The sequence below is a fragment of the Pantherophis guttatus genome, chromosome 1 (genome assembly GCF_059756535.1).
Source record: "Pantherophis guttatus breed Tessera chromosome 1, ASM5975653v1, whole genome shotgun sequence".
Lineage (NCBI taxonomy): Eukaryota > Metazoa > Chordata > Lepidosauria > Squamata > Colubridae > Pantherophis > Pantherophis guttatus.
In genome coordinates this window covers 187,959,317-187,980,246 of record NC_142063.1, presented here as the reverse complement: position 1 = coordinate 187,980,246, position 20,930 = coordinate 187,959,317, and the positions used below count along the sequence as shown (strand labels likewise).

Here is a 20,930-nt window from a genome sequence, read left to right as displayed (position 1 = left end):
TCGTTTGCAGCAAGTATCTATAGTCCACTTGAGCAGAAGGGGCCACGGAGGAAGAAATGAACATGACTAAAACTAGCAGCCATTAAGCAGGGATGCACAAGGGGTTTGTGTGGTTCCCCAAAGTCTTGAGTGTTTTCATCCTAAATCCTTGCAAAATTTTCATCCAATTTTGTGGTAATTTTTAACATGATGGAAGGAGAAATGCCTTTAAAATTTCTAAAGTTTTACTTTTTATCTATGTTCTTTCTGAAACACTACCCCTGGAGCACTCGTCAAAAGCACCCGCAATATCTCCAGCTTTAAAAAGTGTTTTCATTCCTGTATCACAGGTTCAATGGATTACATGAATAAGATGATGCAAAGTGGAAGTCCATTATTTCTTCTTCTAAGCGTTTTCCAACATACTTTTGAAAGACTAAATCAAATGCTCTTTAGTGCTTTTTCTGTGCTTGTATCTTATTTAACTCTCCCATTTTAAGTAATGGTACCTTCACAACAGTAGTACCTTCACAACAGTTCGGAACTGTGACTGCGTGCATGTGGACGCTCGCTTCACTCACACGCAGTGCTTCTGCACATGGGCAGAACCTTCTGCGCATACGCAGAGCATCTGTGATGATGTCTGGGTGGGTGGGCGGAGCCTCCCGCCACTGCCACTACCGGTTCACCCTAATCGAGGCGAACCGGTAAAAACCCCACCATTGCTTCACAAGTGGAATTTTCTTTCATTGGAGGAAAGTATGACTGCCTTACAACTAGGAGAAAAAGAGAGGTGAAGAAATACTTTCATTTCAATATCTGTCAAAAAGATAGAGCATTCTTAAGATGATTTCTGTACAGGGGGTCGGAAACCAACTATGTCAAAGCTACATAGAATTCTCCTACTCCATTTTTGCTACATAGACACCCACTGGAGGTAAGTGAGGTAAATGAGGATGGCAAGCAAGGGCCAATTCTGCCCCTGCGAATGCAACCATGAAAGGCTGGTGCTTCCATCATGACACATTTTGCTACATTACCATGACTGTAGTTAAGAACAGATGCCTAATGAATCCCCAACACCTTTTAACTTTACATACCAAAAATGTACCCTTTTGAGAGAAACAGTTTAATGTAAACCCCCTAACTCCTGAAATTAGAGAAAGGAAGAACCTAGTTTTGCTCATTTATAAGATGCAGCCTATCCAGTTTATATTAGCATTACAGACTTCGATCCTTTCAAAAATATTATGTGTAGCCCCTGGGGATAAAAAGTTGCCCATCCTTTATATATGGAATTGTCTCAGAAGGAATGATTGACAAGGTCAACTTTTCAGGGGAAGTGACTACATATACACCATCTGAGAGAGAGTTCATAAACAAAGGAATATCAAAGGCTGATAGTTATAATATCAACAGAGTGCTCATTCATGCATAAAGCAAATAGGGCACATTGTTATAGTAAAAGCATATATGGTGAAGGAAATTGCACTGCATTTTTCCACCCCAGCCCAACTCCCAAGCATAGGATTGCAGAGTTTCCAGTATGTATGGGGACATTTTTCTCCATTGGTGCATTACTTATAACTCTAAACTTCATGTGATTCAAGTCCAAAAATCAAGTTGCCTGGACTTCCAAAAACTTGGCATGCCCCAAGGGATTCCTGCACAACAATCACTAAGCACAAATTGGGCTTGAAATAGAGAACTATCTGGAGGCTAAAGCATCTTGAGGCAAACCTTGAATTTATTCTAGCCCCACTTGGCCTTCTAAAGAAACTGTCACTAACAATCTTGGTTTGTTGATCTGTTTCTTTAAAGAAACTGTGTTTGATAGTTTGTGCCTTTATCTGCTTCCTTTCTTTACACCACATACCATGTACTAATGCAATAAAGGAAAATCAAGTCCTAAATATAAAGCCACTGCAATTTATAAATGAAAGATGATCATTACAGCATTCCAAATTAAGCTGCTGTGTGTTTACACAGTGTGCAGTGTAATTTAAATGATCAAAGAACAACAGGGGATACCTTGAAAATCAGGCTTCCAAAGCAACTAGAATTTTTCCAAACATGCTAGACTGCAACCAGAGAGAATAGAATTGCTTCTTAGATCTTTGGCCTAGACTATGCTGCCCCCTTGCGTCTTAGCAGCAGTCCACATTGCTTTTAAATATTTCTACTAGATTCTGAATGGCTCTTGTTTTTTATATGTTTATGTTATTTTTAATGTACAAAGAAAAAAATAATAAAAATCTTTAAAAAGGAACATACTATTTATTATATGCAATGCATTAACAGATCATTGAAAGGGAGTTTTATAACCCCATAGTAGATGTGAGTCCTTCATACTTTAACACATGTAAGAAAGTCACAGGTATATACCAAACTACCTGACAGAGACCCAGAATTTGTTTTTTTAAACAGCATTTCTCAGTATTGCATCATTAATATTATATCCCCACTATGCTTCCCCATAGTGCCCTGTGTATGAGGGTGTGTTGTGGCCTGTCAGCGGCCTGTGCAGATTGTAGCCGATTCCAACAACGAGGAGACTGGTGTGGTGCTGCACCAGCAGCCTGTGCAGCTGGCACTCGAGTCAGACAGTGAGGAGGCTGGAAAGATGTGGTACCAGAGGCAGGGATTCAGCCAGGGCCTTCAGAACTTCCAGAAGCTCCTTTAAGTGAAGAGGATGAAGAGGAGGAGCCTCTTCTCAATGCACGGGCGCGCAGAGCTGCCAAAAGGCAGGAGGTCTCCTCGAGAGTAAGGCTTGGGGCTAATTGGCCACTCCTTTAGCCTATTTAAGAAGGAACGCCGCTTGCAACAAGCTGTAGAGAACAACTTTAGTTCACTCTCTTTCGTGTCTGCAAAACTGCTTCTGGGCTTTCTGCCAACTCTAGTAAGACTGTGATTACCTTATCTTAGAATTCTGGTAGGCTGTTCATTAACAGCCTTTGAATGATAAAGACTAAGTTATTTTGAGTAAATAAGCTTTGTTTAGAGTTTGTGTGTGCTGCGTTCTTTGGGGTCCGTAGCTGGGGCAGAACAGGGTGTGTGTGTGGGGGGGGGGTGTTTTCCTGGGAGGAAGGAAGAAATGGGAAGGATGTTGGGAGTGTATGCCAAAAGTATGTACACCAAGCAGTGTCAACCAAAGCATGAAGGTCAACTCAGCTTCCCTGCTAAAGCAAGCAGACACCTACTGTGTATCAGACAGCAATGATTTAAGATTGCTGGAGATAGCAGCAATAGCAAAGGCTATCAATTCATCCTGCACAGCAGAAGACAATTGTAAACCACATACAGGATAGACAATATAAAGTGCTTGACAATATACAGGGGGATGATGGGTCCCCTCAGGTCAGATTGCATTTAGCATGCTACTAAGGAAAACTACAGGCTGACTGTAGAACAGACCACAATCTGCTCGTGTATGAATTCCAAGACAAGTAAAGTAGAAGAACGAAGCCAACCAGTTTCCACAATACGATCTTCAGCAGACACCCATCATTTTTAAAGAGAACACAAGGAATCACTTTGAAATCCTGAACTTCATAGGTAGGGAATTAAGAGGAACTGTGTTATCAAATCTAATAATTTGTTAAGGATAAATATAGAAACTTCCAAAAAAACAGTCATCTAGTATCTGCCTCCTGGTGGTCAATGCAACTGGCAAAGACCAGGAAACAGAAGAAAGCAAAAAAAAAAAAAAATCAGAACAAATGGTGTGAATTGAGGCAAGCAATGAAAGCCCACAGCAGTATAGTGGTGTGAATTGTCAAGAAAGAAGAGAAGCTGATACAAAGGACAAAACCTCAGGAATAAACCTAGCAAAAAGAGTCAAGGAAGGACTATAGCAGGAGTTGTTTTTTTTTTTACATAATCCCAAATTCAATCTCCAATATTTCTGGATTGAGCAGAAATGACACCTTTGAGAGTCAGTTAGTACCAATGGAATTGAGCTAATGGCGCAGTTTCCAATGTTGTTATTATATCAGCATAGTCATCCTGTGTCCCAATGGGAAAGGAATTTCAACAAGGCTTCTCTCTCTTATCTTTGCACTCCTGCCCAGTTACCTCTTTCTCTTGCCTTATTTCCATCCCTCTTTTTTTACTTGCCTACTGCAAATGCAACAGCCATTTCACTGCTTCTATCTTTGTTCTGTTCTGTTTTCTTGCTTGCTTGCTAGCTGGATGAAGTATGTGTGGACATTTCTGTGTTTGCGTGTCCAAGAGTAGAGAGAAAATTTGGTTGTGCACATGTGGATCAATTAATTTTATAAATGGGTATCTCATTCTGCATATAATTAAATAGTAATTAATTAAACTTGCTGCCTTTTTGGTACATAGTTTCTTGTGGTTGCATATAACACATGCACACATTCATACGGGTTGCTTTCTGCATACATTTCTTTGGAGTATGAGGAATAATAATAAATTCAGAGTCATCTTCCTTTTGGTTAAATGCAATAGGGGCAACATAAGTGATCTTAGATTTATATTAAGTACAGAATGTATCACAGGTAATAATATAAAAAATATTTTCAAAGGCAGCAAAGAAACTGAAAACAGACAGCCAAGATTTAAACTTATTTATGATTAATGGCCCAAGATTAAGCCAAGGCTCTTATTTATAATTTATGATACTATGTATTAATTTACCGGAACAGGGGCTATTTTATATATTTAATTTATAATTTACCATTCTGGCTCATAGAAGCTTACATCAATTATCAATTTTATCAATGTTCTCATTCTCTCCCCAGAGGGCCTTGTAATTTTTTCCATTTAAGAGCTAAAGAATACTGTAACCATAAACCAAAGAAGAGGAATTAAAGCTGAAAAACAATTCCTTTCCACACATGAGAAGTTTATGATTACTTGCTTTTCTCCAGCACAAAGCTTTCTGAGAGATTTGCATAAATTCTGTTCATTTTTCCATGTCTACTATAAGCTTGTACATTCTCAAGTCATAAGCAGGTCAGGCATAAAAGGGAAGTGGATGAAGCCACCAAAATATTTTTCTCTTTATCATTGTGTAAGTGTACTTGCTAGAAAAAGTGTCAGCCTGCCATTTTGTTGTTACCCTCCTGTATCTCAAAGCAGTTCAAAATTAAAGAAATGAAATTGAATAATACAATGAAAAATGTATGATCTTGTATGAAATCAAATAGTCATTAGAAAAGTAGAGGGGGAACTATTTATGCAACATCCATAGAGAGAAGGCCTGGATGAAGGGATAGACAGTTGATGGCTTTGGGAACATCCCCAAGCCATGCATCTGATTTTCCTCTGACTCCCTCTGCTGCTTGCTGAATGGGATCAGTGGGAAGAAAGCTGCCATTTTCATGTGGCTTGCCTCCCTGGCCTGTCATAGGACATGCACCTGTGACCCTGAATGTTCCACCTTCATAAAACTTTCTTTTCTGTGTTCTGCTATGCTCAGAATCTAACAGAGAATAAAACTCAAGTCTTGAAAAATATTTGGGTGGGAAGAAGGAGAAGAGATATCCATGTTTGTGCTTCAGTGATTCAATTTAGAAAAATATGTATTTTGCAAGGCCTGAAAATCAAATCCATACACTGAAACCTCAAACCCTTTTCCTGAAAATAAAAATGCTTAGATTCTGACCACCTTAATTCATTATGCACACACTCCTTCTGCAAGGTTGCCAAATCTTAACTCTGGCAAAGTTCCAATAGTGAATTTCTCCAGGCCCAGTTCTTTTCATCTCAAGCTGTGGTGACAGAAGAAATTGTATTTGGTAGAATTCCCCACTCCATGAAGCTCAGAAGAGCACAGTCCTAATTACAGCCTGTTAACCCAACCTCTAGTTATCATAAATGGCTTAGGAAGTTGATAACTGTGACATGCACTGTGGCTCAAGCACTGCACTAAGACAGATGCAATTGATTGCCTTTGACTTAACATGTTGTGTGAACCTGGATCTTGCGGCTAATTGAACAAGTCATACTTCAAATTAGTCATGACACAGACCCATATGCGATTCCAACAATTGCTTAATTAAAGAAGTAGCATAAGCAGAATCTAAATATTTGTAGACATCTTGTAAATACATCCAAGTCAGCAGGCCTAAACTGGAGTAAAACTCATGCAACATGGGGAAACATGTCCCACACCATTTGACCAACATCCTCATTTTGCTCTATATAGTAGCAAACAATTATTCCATTTATCTTGTAGCCACAAGATTTGTTAGAATAGCAGGAGGACAGAGAAAGTTTTAATCCAATGTCAATTAATTATTTAATGTTCTTTTATTTTGGGGGCTTGATTTGAATTCAGGCCAGGCCTGAAGATTCCTCTGGTCAGACAGCTAGAAAGTCCACTGAAAGAAACGGTGCAGGTGGTCTTCCAGTTCAGTTTGCAGTGAAAATAACCCAGTAAAATACCTTAATGAATGCAGCCACCCACACTGGGCACCCTTTAAAGTAATTTCAGAAGCAAATTGAAAAACCATCTCCAATGAAATCAAAGGGCTAATTCTCCATGCCAAGGTAAGTACAACATTAAGAAGGATTAGTCAACTGGAAAGAGCTTGTTACTGTATATGTTCCTCCTTAGCAGCAAATAAACAATATTTAAAATATAGCTGATAAGTATGAATAAGTTGTACAGTAGTTGTTCAGTCTATTTATTAGTGTTTTAAAAGGCTACATTGACCTGCTACATCAAGAGAAAGAAAGAAAGAAAGAAAGAAAGAAAGAAAGAAAGAAAGAAAGAAAGAAAGAAAGAAAGAAAGAAAGAATTCTAAGGGTTGACTCTCAAAGAGAAGATTCTTTAAAAATTTGATTTTGAGTATCCTTCCATGTGTATCTCCCTAGAATTCTTTGTTCTTGGATCAAATATATATATATTTGATATATATATATATACTTATATATATATATATCAATATATATCAACTTATATATATATATATACTTATGGCAACTACAGCACTAGGACTATACAGAGAATGTCAAAGCAGACTCTATGATGGTATGTGGTGAAGATCAAGCCTTAGAAAAACCTGTTATTAAAATGATTTGGGTGATGTTGGGGGTATATGGAATCAAGTTGGCTGTAATTGAACTGGCTTGAAATAATAAATATGCACACTTTCTTTAAACACAGCTTGCCACAACTTGAAAATCTGGAATCAATTCCTTCACTTTCAAGATGCTTAAAAGTTGTGGAACTTTGATATGTGTTTGCTTCTGGGTTTACAGTCCTAGCCAGGCTGCTCCAACTTGTATATTTCAAGGCAGCAAACTTAATCAAACAAAAGAGAGAAAGACTGAAAATCCAGGAAACTATTACATGAATTCCTATAGGGCTCAACTGAGTGAAAGGAATTTTACTATCCTAATGTGGATTCACCATCATATCCATATTATTACCATTTGAACAGAATCATGTTCCTTCTTCCACCATCTAAAAATGGGGGTGCTTAGACTGAGTTGAGAATTTGCCAACATTCACAATTTCTTTATGAAAAGAGTTAGAAAATAATATAAATAAAATATTAAATAATGCAGAACATGCAACTGCAAATTCCTTCAATCCAAGAAAAGGAAGAGGAAGTAATTGGCGAGGGAAGTGTGCATGGCATCCTTCATTCTCAGCAGCATTCTGCCCCTATCAGGACAGTTTAAGAGCCACTAACATCAATTCATACTCTGATTTAAGCAATATTTACCCAAAGGTGGCTGAACTATCAATATTATTCTACAGTTGGCACTTGGAAGAAAAGTCCCTGCAGCTTTGACATTCAGCAATCAAATCCACATCCAAATTACTGTAAGAAAGCAACATGAGAAATGAATAAATGCCCACTACACTTTCACAAATGGCAATGATATTTCTTCTTCTATCTATAAAATACACTATGGATACAGACACATACTAAAATTGCCCATTTGAGTGACCGTTTTTATATGCCTAAAGAACTGCCAAAAGTGAGGGAGGAGAAACAGAGGCTGAGGATTGGGGAGGGAAGCAAAGGGGGCAAGATGCATACATTTGACATGGAGTATATTCATGAAGAGAATATACTGTCTGAGAAAGACAGTATTTTATAGGTCTGCAGAGGAAGCATATGCAGTGGCTTCTCCTCTCACAACTTACTGTTATTGTCCTGCTGCTTTGTATTTTTGATAAACGCAGAGAATTTGGAGAATATGTCTATGCCTGCAGTATTAGATTCACGATGCTTGGCTGCAAGCTTAGGATATCTGTAAATAGAGAGAGATGGTTTTTTAAAAAAATAAAAAATAATGTTCCCAGGAAAGTAAAAAACAAAACTTCACAAATACATGCACAAAAAGACTATTAAAAGACACATTTTGTTCCTGGCAAGTGCTGTTTGAACATGAAGCAACATTTCTGTAGATCAATTTTTGTTTTAAAACTGCCTCTTATCTCAGCATGTCAGCCTTACAGGACCCTGCTGAAAATGAGTGGTGCCACAGGAAGCCAACTAGTTTTAAGTCACACTGCCGGGGTTTTATGACAAGGTTAATTGCACCAATGCTTAAAGTCAAAGAAACCAAAGAACTGTAATTTTATATCAGAACAAGCCATAGATCTTCAATGATATGGAGGAGTTAGGCAGTACACACTTCATTTCATTGTAAATGTAGCCTATTGCTTAATTCCCTCTGCAGAAAATCAATCCAAGCTATAATAGTCCTTTTCAGTATAACAACAGAAAAAAGTGGAGGGAGGCTCTCAGTATGTGTGCACTTAAAGAGATGTGTGATTAAAGTTCTACATGGAAATAGAATTTTGAAAAGTGTGTTGTAATTCTTAAAAAGTTACCTGTGGGCTGAGAATCATAATCTTAAAAGATTAATCAGATTTTAGTATTTGCTGCCACCAAAGACTATTGAATAAAATTTGCAACTTGCAGTCCCTGAAATCAAATGCATTTATCCTACAGACCATACAAGTGTTGGTGAGTGATGTCATGTTATATATGGGGGAAGAAGTATCCCACAACTCAGCATGACATAAATACTCATACTTACATATGCTGGGTCTAATACGCTTGAATGACATTCAGCTACTGGAGAAGTGAACTAATTATATAGTTTATTTGGATGATGAATCTGAGTTTATTTCCCAATTGGAAACCCAGAAACTGTGGTTTAATTCGAAACAAGATACTTCAGATGAAGATTTTTAAAAATAGAAGAACTCATGGCCTAAGGTTTCTGCCCATCAGTTCAAACTCAGATAAATATGACTTCAGAGGATAGAGAAAGTAGATACACACTTAGAATTGTAACCTGACAGACAAGCTATGAGAAAGGCAAACTAATTAAAATAACAGTTATTAGTATATTTGTTGTTTACTTTTATATAGTGCCTGGCAATTTTAACATAACTCTAATAAAATATTTCAGAAACAAAGATAATATATATTACTTTGGAGGTGAAAGAGTTTCCTCCAAAAATTCCTCAATCTTGTTTATATCTGTCTTGACTTCTCCGTTAAAAGTCAGAAATGGTGGGTGGGTCCCAGGAGCTAAATTATGTAAATCAGCAGGCTTTCTGTGGAAACCAAGAAGAATACATTAAGATATGTTTAATCATGTATGCTCTTACTTACTCATATTATTCCTCTTTTGTAATGATTCAGTTCTTTGTCTCTTTTTGAGTAGCTTATCTTAAAAAGTCCCATATAATTAAAAAGGATAAGATTTTCTTATCAACATGAGAAAATCAAGATTCCTAATAAAGATGGGAAGAAATTAATGTAATATTATTACAAACATTCTTCCAAGAGGGTCAAAAACTTATAGTACTACTTTAATTGATAACATTTACCTTTTCAGATCAACTGTGGTTACATTGAATACAACCCCTTTGAGCCAAAGTATCATGAAAAGACGCTGTGAGAATGGACAGTTCCCAATGCTTTCTCCATCTATGCCAGCCTACAGATAATAGGAAATCAACAGAGATTTAAACAATTAATTACTTTAAGATAAAAAAGTTTGGCTTAACAATAAAAATAAACCCTGGATTCCTTTAGGATAACTACATGGGTTCTTTTGATTCATTCTATTCTGAGCATATAAATCATTTTTGGTTTTGTTTTCAAACAAAACTCTGGCTAGAACAGAGGTATTACATATCGTTACCAGCCCATGTATTATAAACTGGCAGTGAGCATTCTCTAGACTTGGAGAGAATGGATCAGATTTTATAAACAGCTATTAAACCGATATAACATTAGGCTTGAAGTCAAGTTCAGGCAAGAAAAAAGAAGAAGAAGGGAAATTAGGCTTTTTAGGAAAAGAGAAAGAGAGCATTCACTGAAAACATTTTTGCACAAAATCCAAGATGTTAGGTATCTCTGTTGTAATTGTTGCTACCTACAAGCTGGCCTATTGTTGTCTGTTCACAGGTTCCTTTTCCATTTTATTTATTTGGGGGTGACAAATAAAAAAAACACTATAGAAAACAGGAAAAGAACCTCTTTGTCATTCGTTTTGCCCTCCCCTCATGCAGTGAATGATTTATTAATTTGTCTAATGTCAACAAAATAAAAATCCTTTGACAACTGGTGTCTGATTGCTGCGGGAAATGTAAACAGAAGTGTTTGGAATCTGACCCAATAGGAGCGACGAGGGAAAGAACCTGATCAAAAGGGTAACTGAACCCATAGAGAGCGAGTAGACAGGCTTCCCCGTCAGCTGTTCAAAGTGGTCTCCAAATGCCAGATGGGATGAAGAGAGAGAATGCTTGAATGAATGCTTGAGCTAAGTAAGTCTAACAAAGGCAAAAACAATATTGTAGAGATAGATGAATAAATTTGGAAAGTTGGAGAAAAGAGTCCCTTAAAAATCACGCAAAGAATTCCTCTCTTCTGGGAAGAAGCAGTGTGCCATGTCTGGATATTTGAATGATGGTACAAAGGAAAAGGTTCCTAAAAGGGAAAGCATCATAAAAGACATAGGAGTAGTACACAAAAACATTAGCTGATTCACTGGGACAAATAAATTATTGTATATGGAGTGTTAATGTGGCAGATAAAACTGTTGTTAGGAAGATTTTCCTATTTCTACTCCTGCTCAATTCAAGCTCTCTTGTGATCTGAGATCATGCCTTTCTTTCTGCCCTTTGGATTTGCGATGATGTTGAGAACCAGCCCCTTTGCTAGTTAATTTTTGGTTACAGCTTTTGGCTACCATCCCGTTCCCCACATGCTGCATCCTTTCTCTTTTCTCCACATATCACCAATCTGCTTTCGGTTCACTGCTCCTCTCCCTAATTCTTTAATCTGGCACACCCTTTGACTTATAAATATGATATATCATGCTCTACGGAAGCTTTCTAATTGAATACGCATTCCCTTTGTTTGATTTATTGGTATGATTTTGTACTGACAAATCTAAGTTGAGGGTAGAATTGGATGTTCAAAGCAAAATTATTAGAAGTGTCTCTTTTGTATATATACTTTTTCTCCTTTCACAAAAAAAAATTGGTTTTGATATTAAATATTAAGAAAATTTAATAAATCAGTTTGGTCCACAAAAGCCATTGAGCATTTGAGAATTAGAAAACAATCCTATATGCTTAAAGAACATAAAGAGTTTTTCATTCAATTGGACCAAGCTGTATTTGAAATATTTGATCCTAGGTTTTCCAAGTTATAATTGTTTTTTTCTTATATTATTGTATAGCATATGTACATAATACTTTATGTTATTTTGATATGGTGGTATTTGTACAGAATTGACTAAAGATTATTAACAATTTAATGTTTAGATAAAAGAAAACAATATTAATTTCACTATTATGACTTTAAAAATCAATGGTAATGGTATGGGTATTTAGCTTTTTATCAAAAATTAAATTTGACATTTAAATAATCCTGCAGATTGCATCAAAATATTTGCTATACACTAAAGGCTTTTGTCTTCAGTTGATTACTTAGTATTAATGTCTCCAGCCTATTGTTACTTAATATTATTTGAAAATGATATTCTAATTATATATTAGTAATCTGAATAAATAATTAAATGTGATTTCACATGTTTGATTTCATATGTTTGATTGTGTAAAATCAACTAGCTGCTATCACTGTCACAACTCTTTCAAAGTTTCGGCTCCTAAGAGTCCCACTGGGAACACCCCTTCAGATTCCAAGACACATTGCACAGCCTTAGTTATATTCTGAAATACTGGCTAAAATTATTTGTTCAAGTGGGTAGAGATTCTGTGGTGGAATATAATTTGGCTTCCAGGAAGGAGAAGCTCCTTTTCAGAGGCAAAGAGTCAGTGAAGCTTGGAAAGTTTGGCGGGAGGAAGAGGGTTAAAATGGCTCTACTCCAGATGTTCCATGGGTATATCTGTAGTTATGCAAATAGTTAGTCTGACAAGATTCTGTCCGCAAGTGAAGAACAATAAAGGAAACTATTCATAAGCAACACTGGAGGTTTTTAAAAAGAAACTGGACAACCATTTGTCTGAAATTGTATAGGGTTTCCTGCTTGAGCAGGGGTTGGTCCCTTCCAACTCTAATATTCTGTTATTCAGGTGTGGTTCTTGGGGCATTACAGATTCTTAAACCAGGTTATCCTTGTCAACAAATTTTGATTCCTCATGGAAAAAAGCACAGATTTGTCTTATTGTAGATTCTTAGCTAATCCTTAAGATTACTGTGGCCTAAGGGTTCTAGAAAAGGTCAAGCAACATATCCCGGATGGAAATTTGCAGAACAATAGCAGCAGAATTTATGACCCCTGTAAATTTTGGGGGTTTCCACCTTATTCCTAAAGGTGCTTATGGCATTTTTGCTGTTCTCACCATAGACATTTACTTTCATCAGGCTTCATCAAGATTCTGCAACGGAAATAAAGTAACCTGAATCAATAAAGTAACCCAGAATTAATACCACCTCTTCAAACTGCTCTAGTTATTCTATAAAACTAATTCTCTGTTTTCCTATTACCTGATAAATTCTTTGAAAATTCAAAACAGGTTCAAAATATAAAGAAACTCTAAGTATACATAAAATCTGATAGACTGCTTTCTATATTAAAAAGCAATTAATTACCCAGTTTACCTTTTAGGCATTTCTACTTTATTATACAGTTTGCTGCTGGAATTAAAAATTAAAACAGAATTTTGGCCTGTAACCAAAAATAAATTTAAATTGAAGTGAATTATATGGCTGGATGCTACTGATCACCAGACTGCATTCTTCTCTTTCCTTGCTCCCAACTTGAAGTTTTCTTTCTATGGAGAGTTGAGAGACAGTTCAGAAATATGTTGAGTGGACAGGAAAAGAACCAAAAAAGCACCCTTTGAAGCTCTGAAATGATTCCAATTCTTTGATAAAAGACATATTGGAAGAGGTCAGAATAGCTTTGATGTGTCCATTTTGGTTACTAACTGAGGATTCAGCCAAAGCAAATGCATACTGCATGTAAGGGTGACTGTGTGTAAACGATGAAATGTTTTTTTGATATTGGCAGCCATGGGCTCATGCCAAGATCAAAGCACGCCAATATATCCAATGCTCTGTCAACTACAGACCAAAGGGATGGAAATGAAGATAGAAAAATATTTGCATTTTTCTACTCTCTCCTTAAATATAGCTCCCCTTGCAGGAAAAGAGAAATTAATTTAGAGCAACTCTCGTGCTGTCCACATTTCTGCCCTAATTGGGGGATGTGGCAGGAGACTGTACAAGGATTGGATCCAAAACTCCTCCCATCCTATCCAGGACTCTGCATCTCCTTTCATAACTTTCCAAGATTGGAATTTTCCAACCTCAGAAAGCACCAGGGAAGAAATCTCTTAACCTCGTGGGGAGAGGGCAGATCTCCACTATTGTGGTCTCAAAGGCCACATAATGGCAGTCTAGATAGTATTACCTGTTAATTATCAACCATTGAACACCAATTGTTTTGAACTATTAAACAATATCACAAGATCACCCTTTTAATTGGCACACTAACATTTTTCAATATACATTGTTTAGTTGCATACACCTGGAGATACATTCCTGTCCTAAAGTTGTTAGAAAAGAGCATTAAAGAGTCTGTAAAGAAGAGGGAAAGCTGCACCTCTCCCAAACATCTGTTTGAGGAATACAGGTAGTCTTTGATTTATGTGTCAACCGACCCATTTGGCACATTCCACCAAAGAAACTCTCAGCTCTTGTAGATTACTAAGAGAGTAGCTTTATTGAAAGAGCCATCTAGGTACAGCAGAAGCAAAGTCATTTCTTGGATTTTGCCACAAAAACCCACATAGGTAAAATCCCTTTTCCCTCTCTGGAGCACCCAGTTCATAGTTCACCAATTGGGTTTAGTTCAGTTCAGTTTTGTTTTCAGAAAAGATTGTCTGTGCTGCTCAAACTCGACCTTGGTGTCTAAACATCTCCCCGGCAACAGAAAGCTCTCTTGCATTCCGGAGCTTCCCTCCCTCCTTAGGAATTCATCTACCACCACCACCACCCTCCCCTCTTGCTGTTTGGCAAACTGAGAGTGACAGCAGGTGCAACTATGGAGTAGAGTCAGTTTTGACATTATGACCATAATTGGGCCCAAAATTCATCCCATTTTACCATCTTTCTTGCCACAGTTGTTAGATGTGTTGTTGTGTCACTGGAATTAAGTTTGTAACATGGTTGTTAAGTGAATCTGGCTTCCACATTGAGTTTGCTTATCAGAAGGTGACAACTGGTGATCACATGATTGGGACATTGCAACATCATAAATATATGTCAGTTGCCAAGCATTTGAATTTTGATCATTTGACCATGGGGATGCTGCAATAGTCGTAAGTGTGAAAAATGATCATAAGTCACTTTTTTCAGTGCCATTGTAACTTTGACTGGTCACTAAATGAATGGTTGTAAATCAAGGAATACCTGCACAGTGTTGGATACATTGTTCCCACCCACCAAATTGTTTCTTAAATAGTGTAGAATAGAGGAAGGGTCACCTGGGATCACATTTTCCATCTTTCTTCTGCTATTAGAAGGACCAAAGCTGCTCCTTTTGGCACTGTCCTCCTAATTACTCATAGTACTGTTTCTGGAAAGTTCTGTATGCTTTTGACATAGAGATAACGTAATTCTTGCTAATAGTCATGTCTCTCTCTCTATTTTTTTACCTGCCCTTTTCCCCTTTTTATCTTTGCAGATGTTACATTAAGAAACATGAACCAATAATTTTGCTAGTTGAACTGATTACTTGCTCTGATTTGGAGGTAGGGCTTGATTAGAGTAGATGGGTACAGATTAAACTGGAAATTACCCACATTAATTTTCCAGCATAAGAAATATCACTGAGCAAGTATCTAAAAAGAAACTAACATAGCTCCAAACAGCCATTTTCTGGGATTGAGGTTCCTTTTAATCTCATTCCTTATATAAACCAATTAAGTTAGAAATCTGTTTCCTCTATTTTACTGTACATCCCTTTTATCTCTGCTCTCAGTAATGTTCTCTGCAATAACTTCTAATTTTTTTCTTAAAGATGTAACTCTAAAAATAAAGGATTGTTTCTTCTTATTTTTTTCTGAAAAGGCATTCAGGTGAAATCTCTTTCATTCACAGGAGCAGGACTATATCACTCCCTGTCAGATCCCTAAGAGTGATACTGCCAATCAATTGGGAGAAGGGGAAGGCTTGGATTCGATTTAATAGCATTGCCTGTGTCAACAGATATTTTACAACCTATATCGTGACGCCAAAGAGCCCTGAGATCCTCTTAATGTGGAGGAATGTTTATGATAGCCATGTGGGTTGTTTCACTTTAAAGGATAACAGTGTGAATACATGTTTGTTCGGGTTCTCAGGAAACTGGGAAAGAAAGCATCTTCACACTTGTGTATTGGCTAAAATCTGCATTCTGACTTAAAGGGAGGGATCTCTACTGCTTTAATCCTACTTGTCTTGCCGAAGGGTATTCAGACCTTGCTTTAACTGGGTTGCTATCACTTCTGCTTAATAAAAGGTTCCTTTTGAACGACCACGTTTCAAATTTTACTTTCTTAAGTTGGAAGGAGAGGCAATCATTATAGAAAGCAAGATCTGCAAAACGGTCAACCTAGAGAAGCAATCTTTGCTCTACTGAGGGGACCTTGCAAACCATGTCTGAACGAAGCAGAGAACTGAGAGAAGCCGAATGTGGGGGGGGAGACATCAACCGCCACCCAGTTGGATGCCTGTTTCGTATGCCCCATCAGAGAGGATGAGGTAACCCTGCAGAATCCTAAAAAGCCCCGCTGGTCAATTGGCATTGGGAAGAAAGATAGCTGGAATGAGAGAACCAGAGGAGTCACCATCAGCCGTGGCAACCAAAAACCGGGGTGGAACCTGGAACTAGAAGCCCTTGCTGACCAGGGGGGACTAACTGAAGCACCACTGAGGGAGGATTATCTGAAGAGGCATATAACCCAATTGGTAATTCAGAAAATCTCAACATCCGAGGGAAGCCAGAACAACCAAACTTTCTTAAATTGGAAGGAGAGGCAATCATTACACTCCCATTTGAATGGATAAAACATGAATGCTAAATTCTTGCAAAAAAAAAAAAAGTGCAACACATTCAATGGGTGGGAAATCTTCCAGAATTTTTCTTGCAGTTTACTGTGGAAGATTGATGGCTGCTGCTTGATTCTGAGAATTGGGAGTTATTATTTATTGTACTTCAGTTCTTTGGTTAATCAAAGTAATACTGCCTCTGATCTGGAAAGCAGCTGGGATTTGGACACTTCCTTTTGAGTGCTCTGATTACCTGCCTGGGCTGGGAACTGAGATACTGTCCTTAAGTGGTCTTTGCCATACTTAAAGAGTCAGTTCCAGAAGGTGGCAGTAGGAGACCAGTGCTGAACCTCATGGCATCTCTCCTAGGGATTCTGCCAGTTCAGCTTCCTCTTCTCCAAAGATTCAGGATGAAATCTAGAAATTCAGATTGCAGATATCATGCTGGAGGGGGTCAAATCAGGACAGATGCACAGCTAAACTGTTATATTGTGCTGAAAATTAGTAATTAATAATAGGCCAGAATGAGGGCTAATATAATTAAATTCAAAGGAAAATAAAAGAGGGGAAAAAATAACACTGGAAATTTGCAATCATTCATTGATTTAGGCCCGTGATGGCGAACCTATGGCACACGTGCCACAGGTGGCACGTATAACCATATCAGTGGGCACGTGAGTTCAGCTCCAGTGCACCAGCTGATTTTCGGGCCTTTTGGGCCCACCAGAAGTTGGCAAACGGGCCGTTTCTGGCCTCTGGAGGGCCTCCGGGGGGGGGAGGTCATTTTTGCCCTCCCCAGACTCCCAGAGGGGCTCTGGAGCCAGGTGAGAGAGAAAAACAGGCCTACCGGGCCATCGCATACCAGGAGCGGGGGGGGAGGGTTCATGCATGCATGTGTGGGGCGAAGCACATAGAATTATGGGTGTGGGCATGCGCACGCATAACTCCCCCGCCCCCTCTCCTGGCACATGATGGCAAAAGGGTTAGCCATCACTGATTTAGGCTTTCAATATGCATGCAAATAAAAAGCAGGATATAGAGATAATTTAGGACAAAAAATAGCACCAGAACATGTAGAAAATGGTCATTTGTTCTCAATTGTTAATGGACCATCTCCAGTGGTAGGATTCAAAATTTTTTACTACTGGTTCTGTGGGCATGGCTTGGTGGGCGTAGCAGGGGAAGGATACTGTAAAATCACCATTCCCACCCCACTCCAGGGGAAGGTTACTGCAAAATTCCCATTTCCTCCCGATCAGCTGGGACTTAGGAGGCACAGAATAGATGGGGGCGGGGCCAGTCAGAGGTGGTATTTACGGGTTCTCCAAACTACTCAAAATTTCTGCTACTGGTTCTCCAGAACTGGTCAGAACCTGCTGAATATCACCTCTGACCATCTCCCACTCCTTACAAATACACACCTGCTGAAATTTCCTGCTGAGACACTGAGTTGAAATTCATACTAGTTTTCTTCTCCTAGAAAGCATAAGTAAAGCTTTCATTTTTAAAATATACTGATAAATCATTTTATTATTTACAGTTCAATCCAACTACAGTACAGTCAAAACAGTGGAGAATGTTTTGACACTTGATGAACAACAGTAGACTGTTATAAAAGCAGGCTACTTCAGTGTCATAAGTGAAGCAGAGAAATAGGAAATGAGAAAGACTGTGGTTTCCATTCCCCCAACATCTCCAGCAAATGAAATTCAAAGCTTTGGGGGGAAAATTCTTGCATGTATGAGTCCCTGCTCTTCTTCCCCCCACCCTTCCAGGATAACTTGCTGTGGATTTGACAAGTGCCACAGCAGCCATTTGTCCTTTGCAGTCCATTCACAGCCACATTAATGTTCTGAATGACAGGTTCTAAAAAGTTCTTTACATCCCCTCCAAATGATTGTACAACCCTAATATATATACTACTTATGGATTTTCCTCTTTGGATTGAGTTGATAGCATAAAAATAATTATTTATTCACAAAAAGTATATCATACATTTTCATGGGATTTTTTTTTTACATTAGCCAAAGGTTGTGTGTATTTTCTTTTTTTTTTAATTGGAAAAGTTTTCAAATACAAGTTTTTCCCCCTTTTTCCCCCCCTCACCCTCCCTAACCCCCCCTCACCCCCCCTCACCCCCTGTGACTTCTTCATAACAAAAAACCAAATTCATAACAGATTACTTACTTCCTCCTCTAAATACTGACCTTTACTTACTAGAAATATTATTAATATTATAACATCCCCTTTTAACCATACATTTCAAAAAAGAGAAGAAAAAAAAAGAAAAAAGAGAAAGAGAAAAGATTCTACTATGACATTATATGATGACTTCTAATTTAACATATTTTTATAACCCCCAATTTAACAATAATCTGCCCTTTTTCTCCTCTTTCAAACTTTTATCTATATATTATTTTACAACATTTCAAAACCACCTTCCGCTTTAAAAATATATAGTAAATCCTGCTTTAACATTTAATCTTTTGTGTATATTAATATAACATTTTAAAGCGGCCTGCCCCATAAATCCTAATTTAACATTTATTCAACTCTGTCCATTTCCTCCGCTCCCCTAAATATATCACTTAAACATCCCTTTTCTTAAACTAATCAGTCTGTAAACTAGCTTATTCACCCACTTTCCTGCAAAATTGCCATACACAACAATTCTTAATATCTTGAATCACTACCCACTCTGCTTAAATATATATATATATATATATATATATGTATGTATATATATATATATATGTATATATTCCAATATATCTAAATAGAAAAGAAAAGACAATGACTTTAAGTTTATAGTCCATATAATATCTTCTTTGAAGTCTTTCCGCTGGATTATTAAGACCATCATCCATAATAGGGTAACATAGCTTCCTGATGCAACAGTTTGTTCAAAATTTTCAATCATATCTGCCCCCATCAGTAGTAAATATCCTCATATATATATAAAAGTAAAAGCAACCACCCGAGTGACATTATAGTTATATTCCATATAGTTGTAATTGTGGCTTTCATCAGGATTATTGATTCCCATCATCCTAGTGGGTAACAACCAGATCTTCTGCATGCCCCAACGTAACTCTCTTGCCTTGTAACTCAAGATAGTTATAATATATTTATCAGTACAAAAAAAAAAAATCCAAAGTAGATGATTCAAATCCAACAGTTTAAGGCTCTTTTCACATCCCAGAATTACGGCAATGCAGAGGTCTGTCACTGTCCTCAGGATAATATTAACCAATACTTCGCCTCCACTATCTTTTCACATATTCATACATTTTTTAAAGTCACTGGCTTCACTGTTGCTTGGTTTAGAAATTTCTATTTTTGTACGACCTATTTCTTTTTTTCTTTTTTTTTTGTGGGTTTAATTTCCATCCTGGTTTCCTTTCTACAGATTGTATATCAACTAATCGGTTTTCATTCTGCTTTATAGGTTGATCTTGTTGGTTTTGTTTTTGTATCTCGTGTTTCTTTTTTGCCCCTTGTATATCATCTGGTTGGTATCCATACTTGTCTTTGACTTGATAAGTCATCACGTTAGAGTCAGATGGCACTTCTCTCAAATTTGTAAATAATCCGGCTGGGGTATCCAAAAAATCCAAAGGCAATTTATCTGGTACAGTCTCTGTAATTCGATATTTTCCCTTTATTTCCAACTCCTTCTGCTTATCCTGTATTGTGCCTAAAGATGTTAAATTCATTTTCAAAATGTTTTGATAAAATTCTTCCGCTCTTTCAACAGTATTTAACTGGTATCTTTCTCCTTGATATCTCAATATAATACCAACTGGGACGTCCCACCTAAATGGAATATTTCTTTTTTTTAACTCAGTCACCAAAAAACCAAATTTCTTCCTTTCCGTTAATATCTTAGGTGGGAGTTCTTTGTAAATCCAAATCTTTCTTCCATACAATTGCAAATTAGAATTGAAAGAATTTTGCACAATGTTATTCCTAATTTCTTTATCTGTAAAATAAATCACCATATCTCTAGGCAATTGCCTTTGCTTTGCAATCCAGGAGTTTATTCTGTAAACTCTGTCAATCCTACAAAACACTTCCTCAGGTTGAACCTTTAAAATCCCAGCTAGAATTTCAGAAGATATTTTCCTTAAATCATCTCTGTTATTTTCCTGCAAACCTCTCAGTCTTATCGCATATTCAGTGAAATTATATTGTACCATTAAAACCTCTCTTTCAATCCTCTGTTGCAAATTTTCTACATTGCCAGTCTTTTGATCAGCCTCCATTTTAGGTTTTTCTTCTGAGCTATTATCTTGAATATTTATCAAATCATTTTCAATTTTTTGAATTCTATTGTCCAAATTATCTTGAGTTTCTTCCATTTTAGACTCTAGTAACTTAGTATTTGCATCCAACTGTATCATAAATTCTGAAAAGCCATTAGCCATTTTTAAAATT

The 20,930-nt window shown here is 37.3% G+C and overlaps 1 protein-coding gene across 10 annotated transcripts in view; it reads right to left on the bottom strand.

The window, feature by feature from the left end:
• CLIC5 (CLIC family member 5) overlaps positions 1 to 20,930 on the bottom strand; it is an 87,768-nt gene that overhangs the window by 17,900 nt on the left and 48,938 nt on the right. For 8 of the 10 annotated variants that reach the window (XM_034426802.3, XM_087882229.1, XM_087882228.1 and 5 more), the window contains 3 exons: positions 9,812 to 9,921; positions 9,410 to 9,535; positions 8,108 to 8,214 (listed from right to left, as the gene is read on the bottom strand). In XM_034426802.3, coding sequence (XP_034282693.1) covers positions 8,108 to 8,214; positions 9,410 to 9,535; positions 9,812 to 9,867 — 289 coding nt within the window. In that variant the 5' untranslated portion in view covers positions 9,868 to 9,921. Of the gene's footprint in view, positions 1 to 8,107; positions 8,215 to 9,409; positions 9,536 to 9,811; positions 9,922 to 12,799; positions 14,393 to 20,930 lie in introns of those variants that run through there. The other 2 variants (XM_034426796.3, XM_034426803.3) reach the window with 2 other exon arrangements.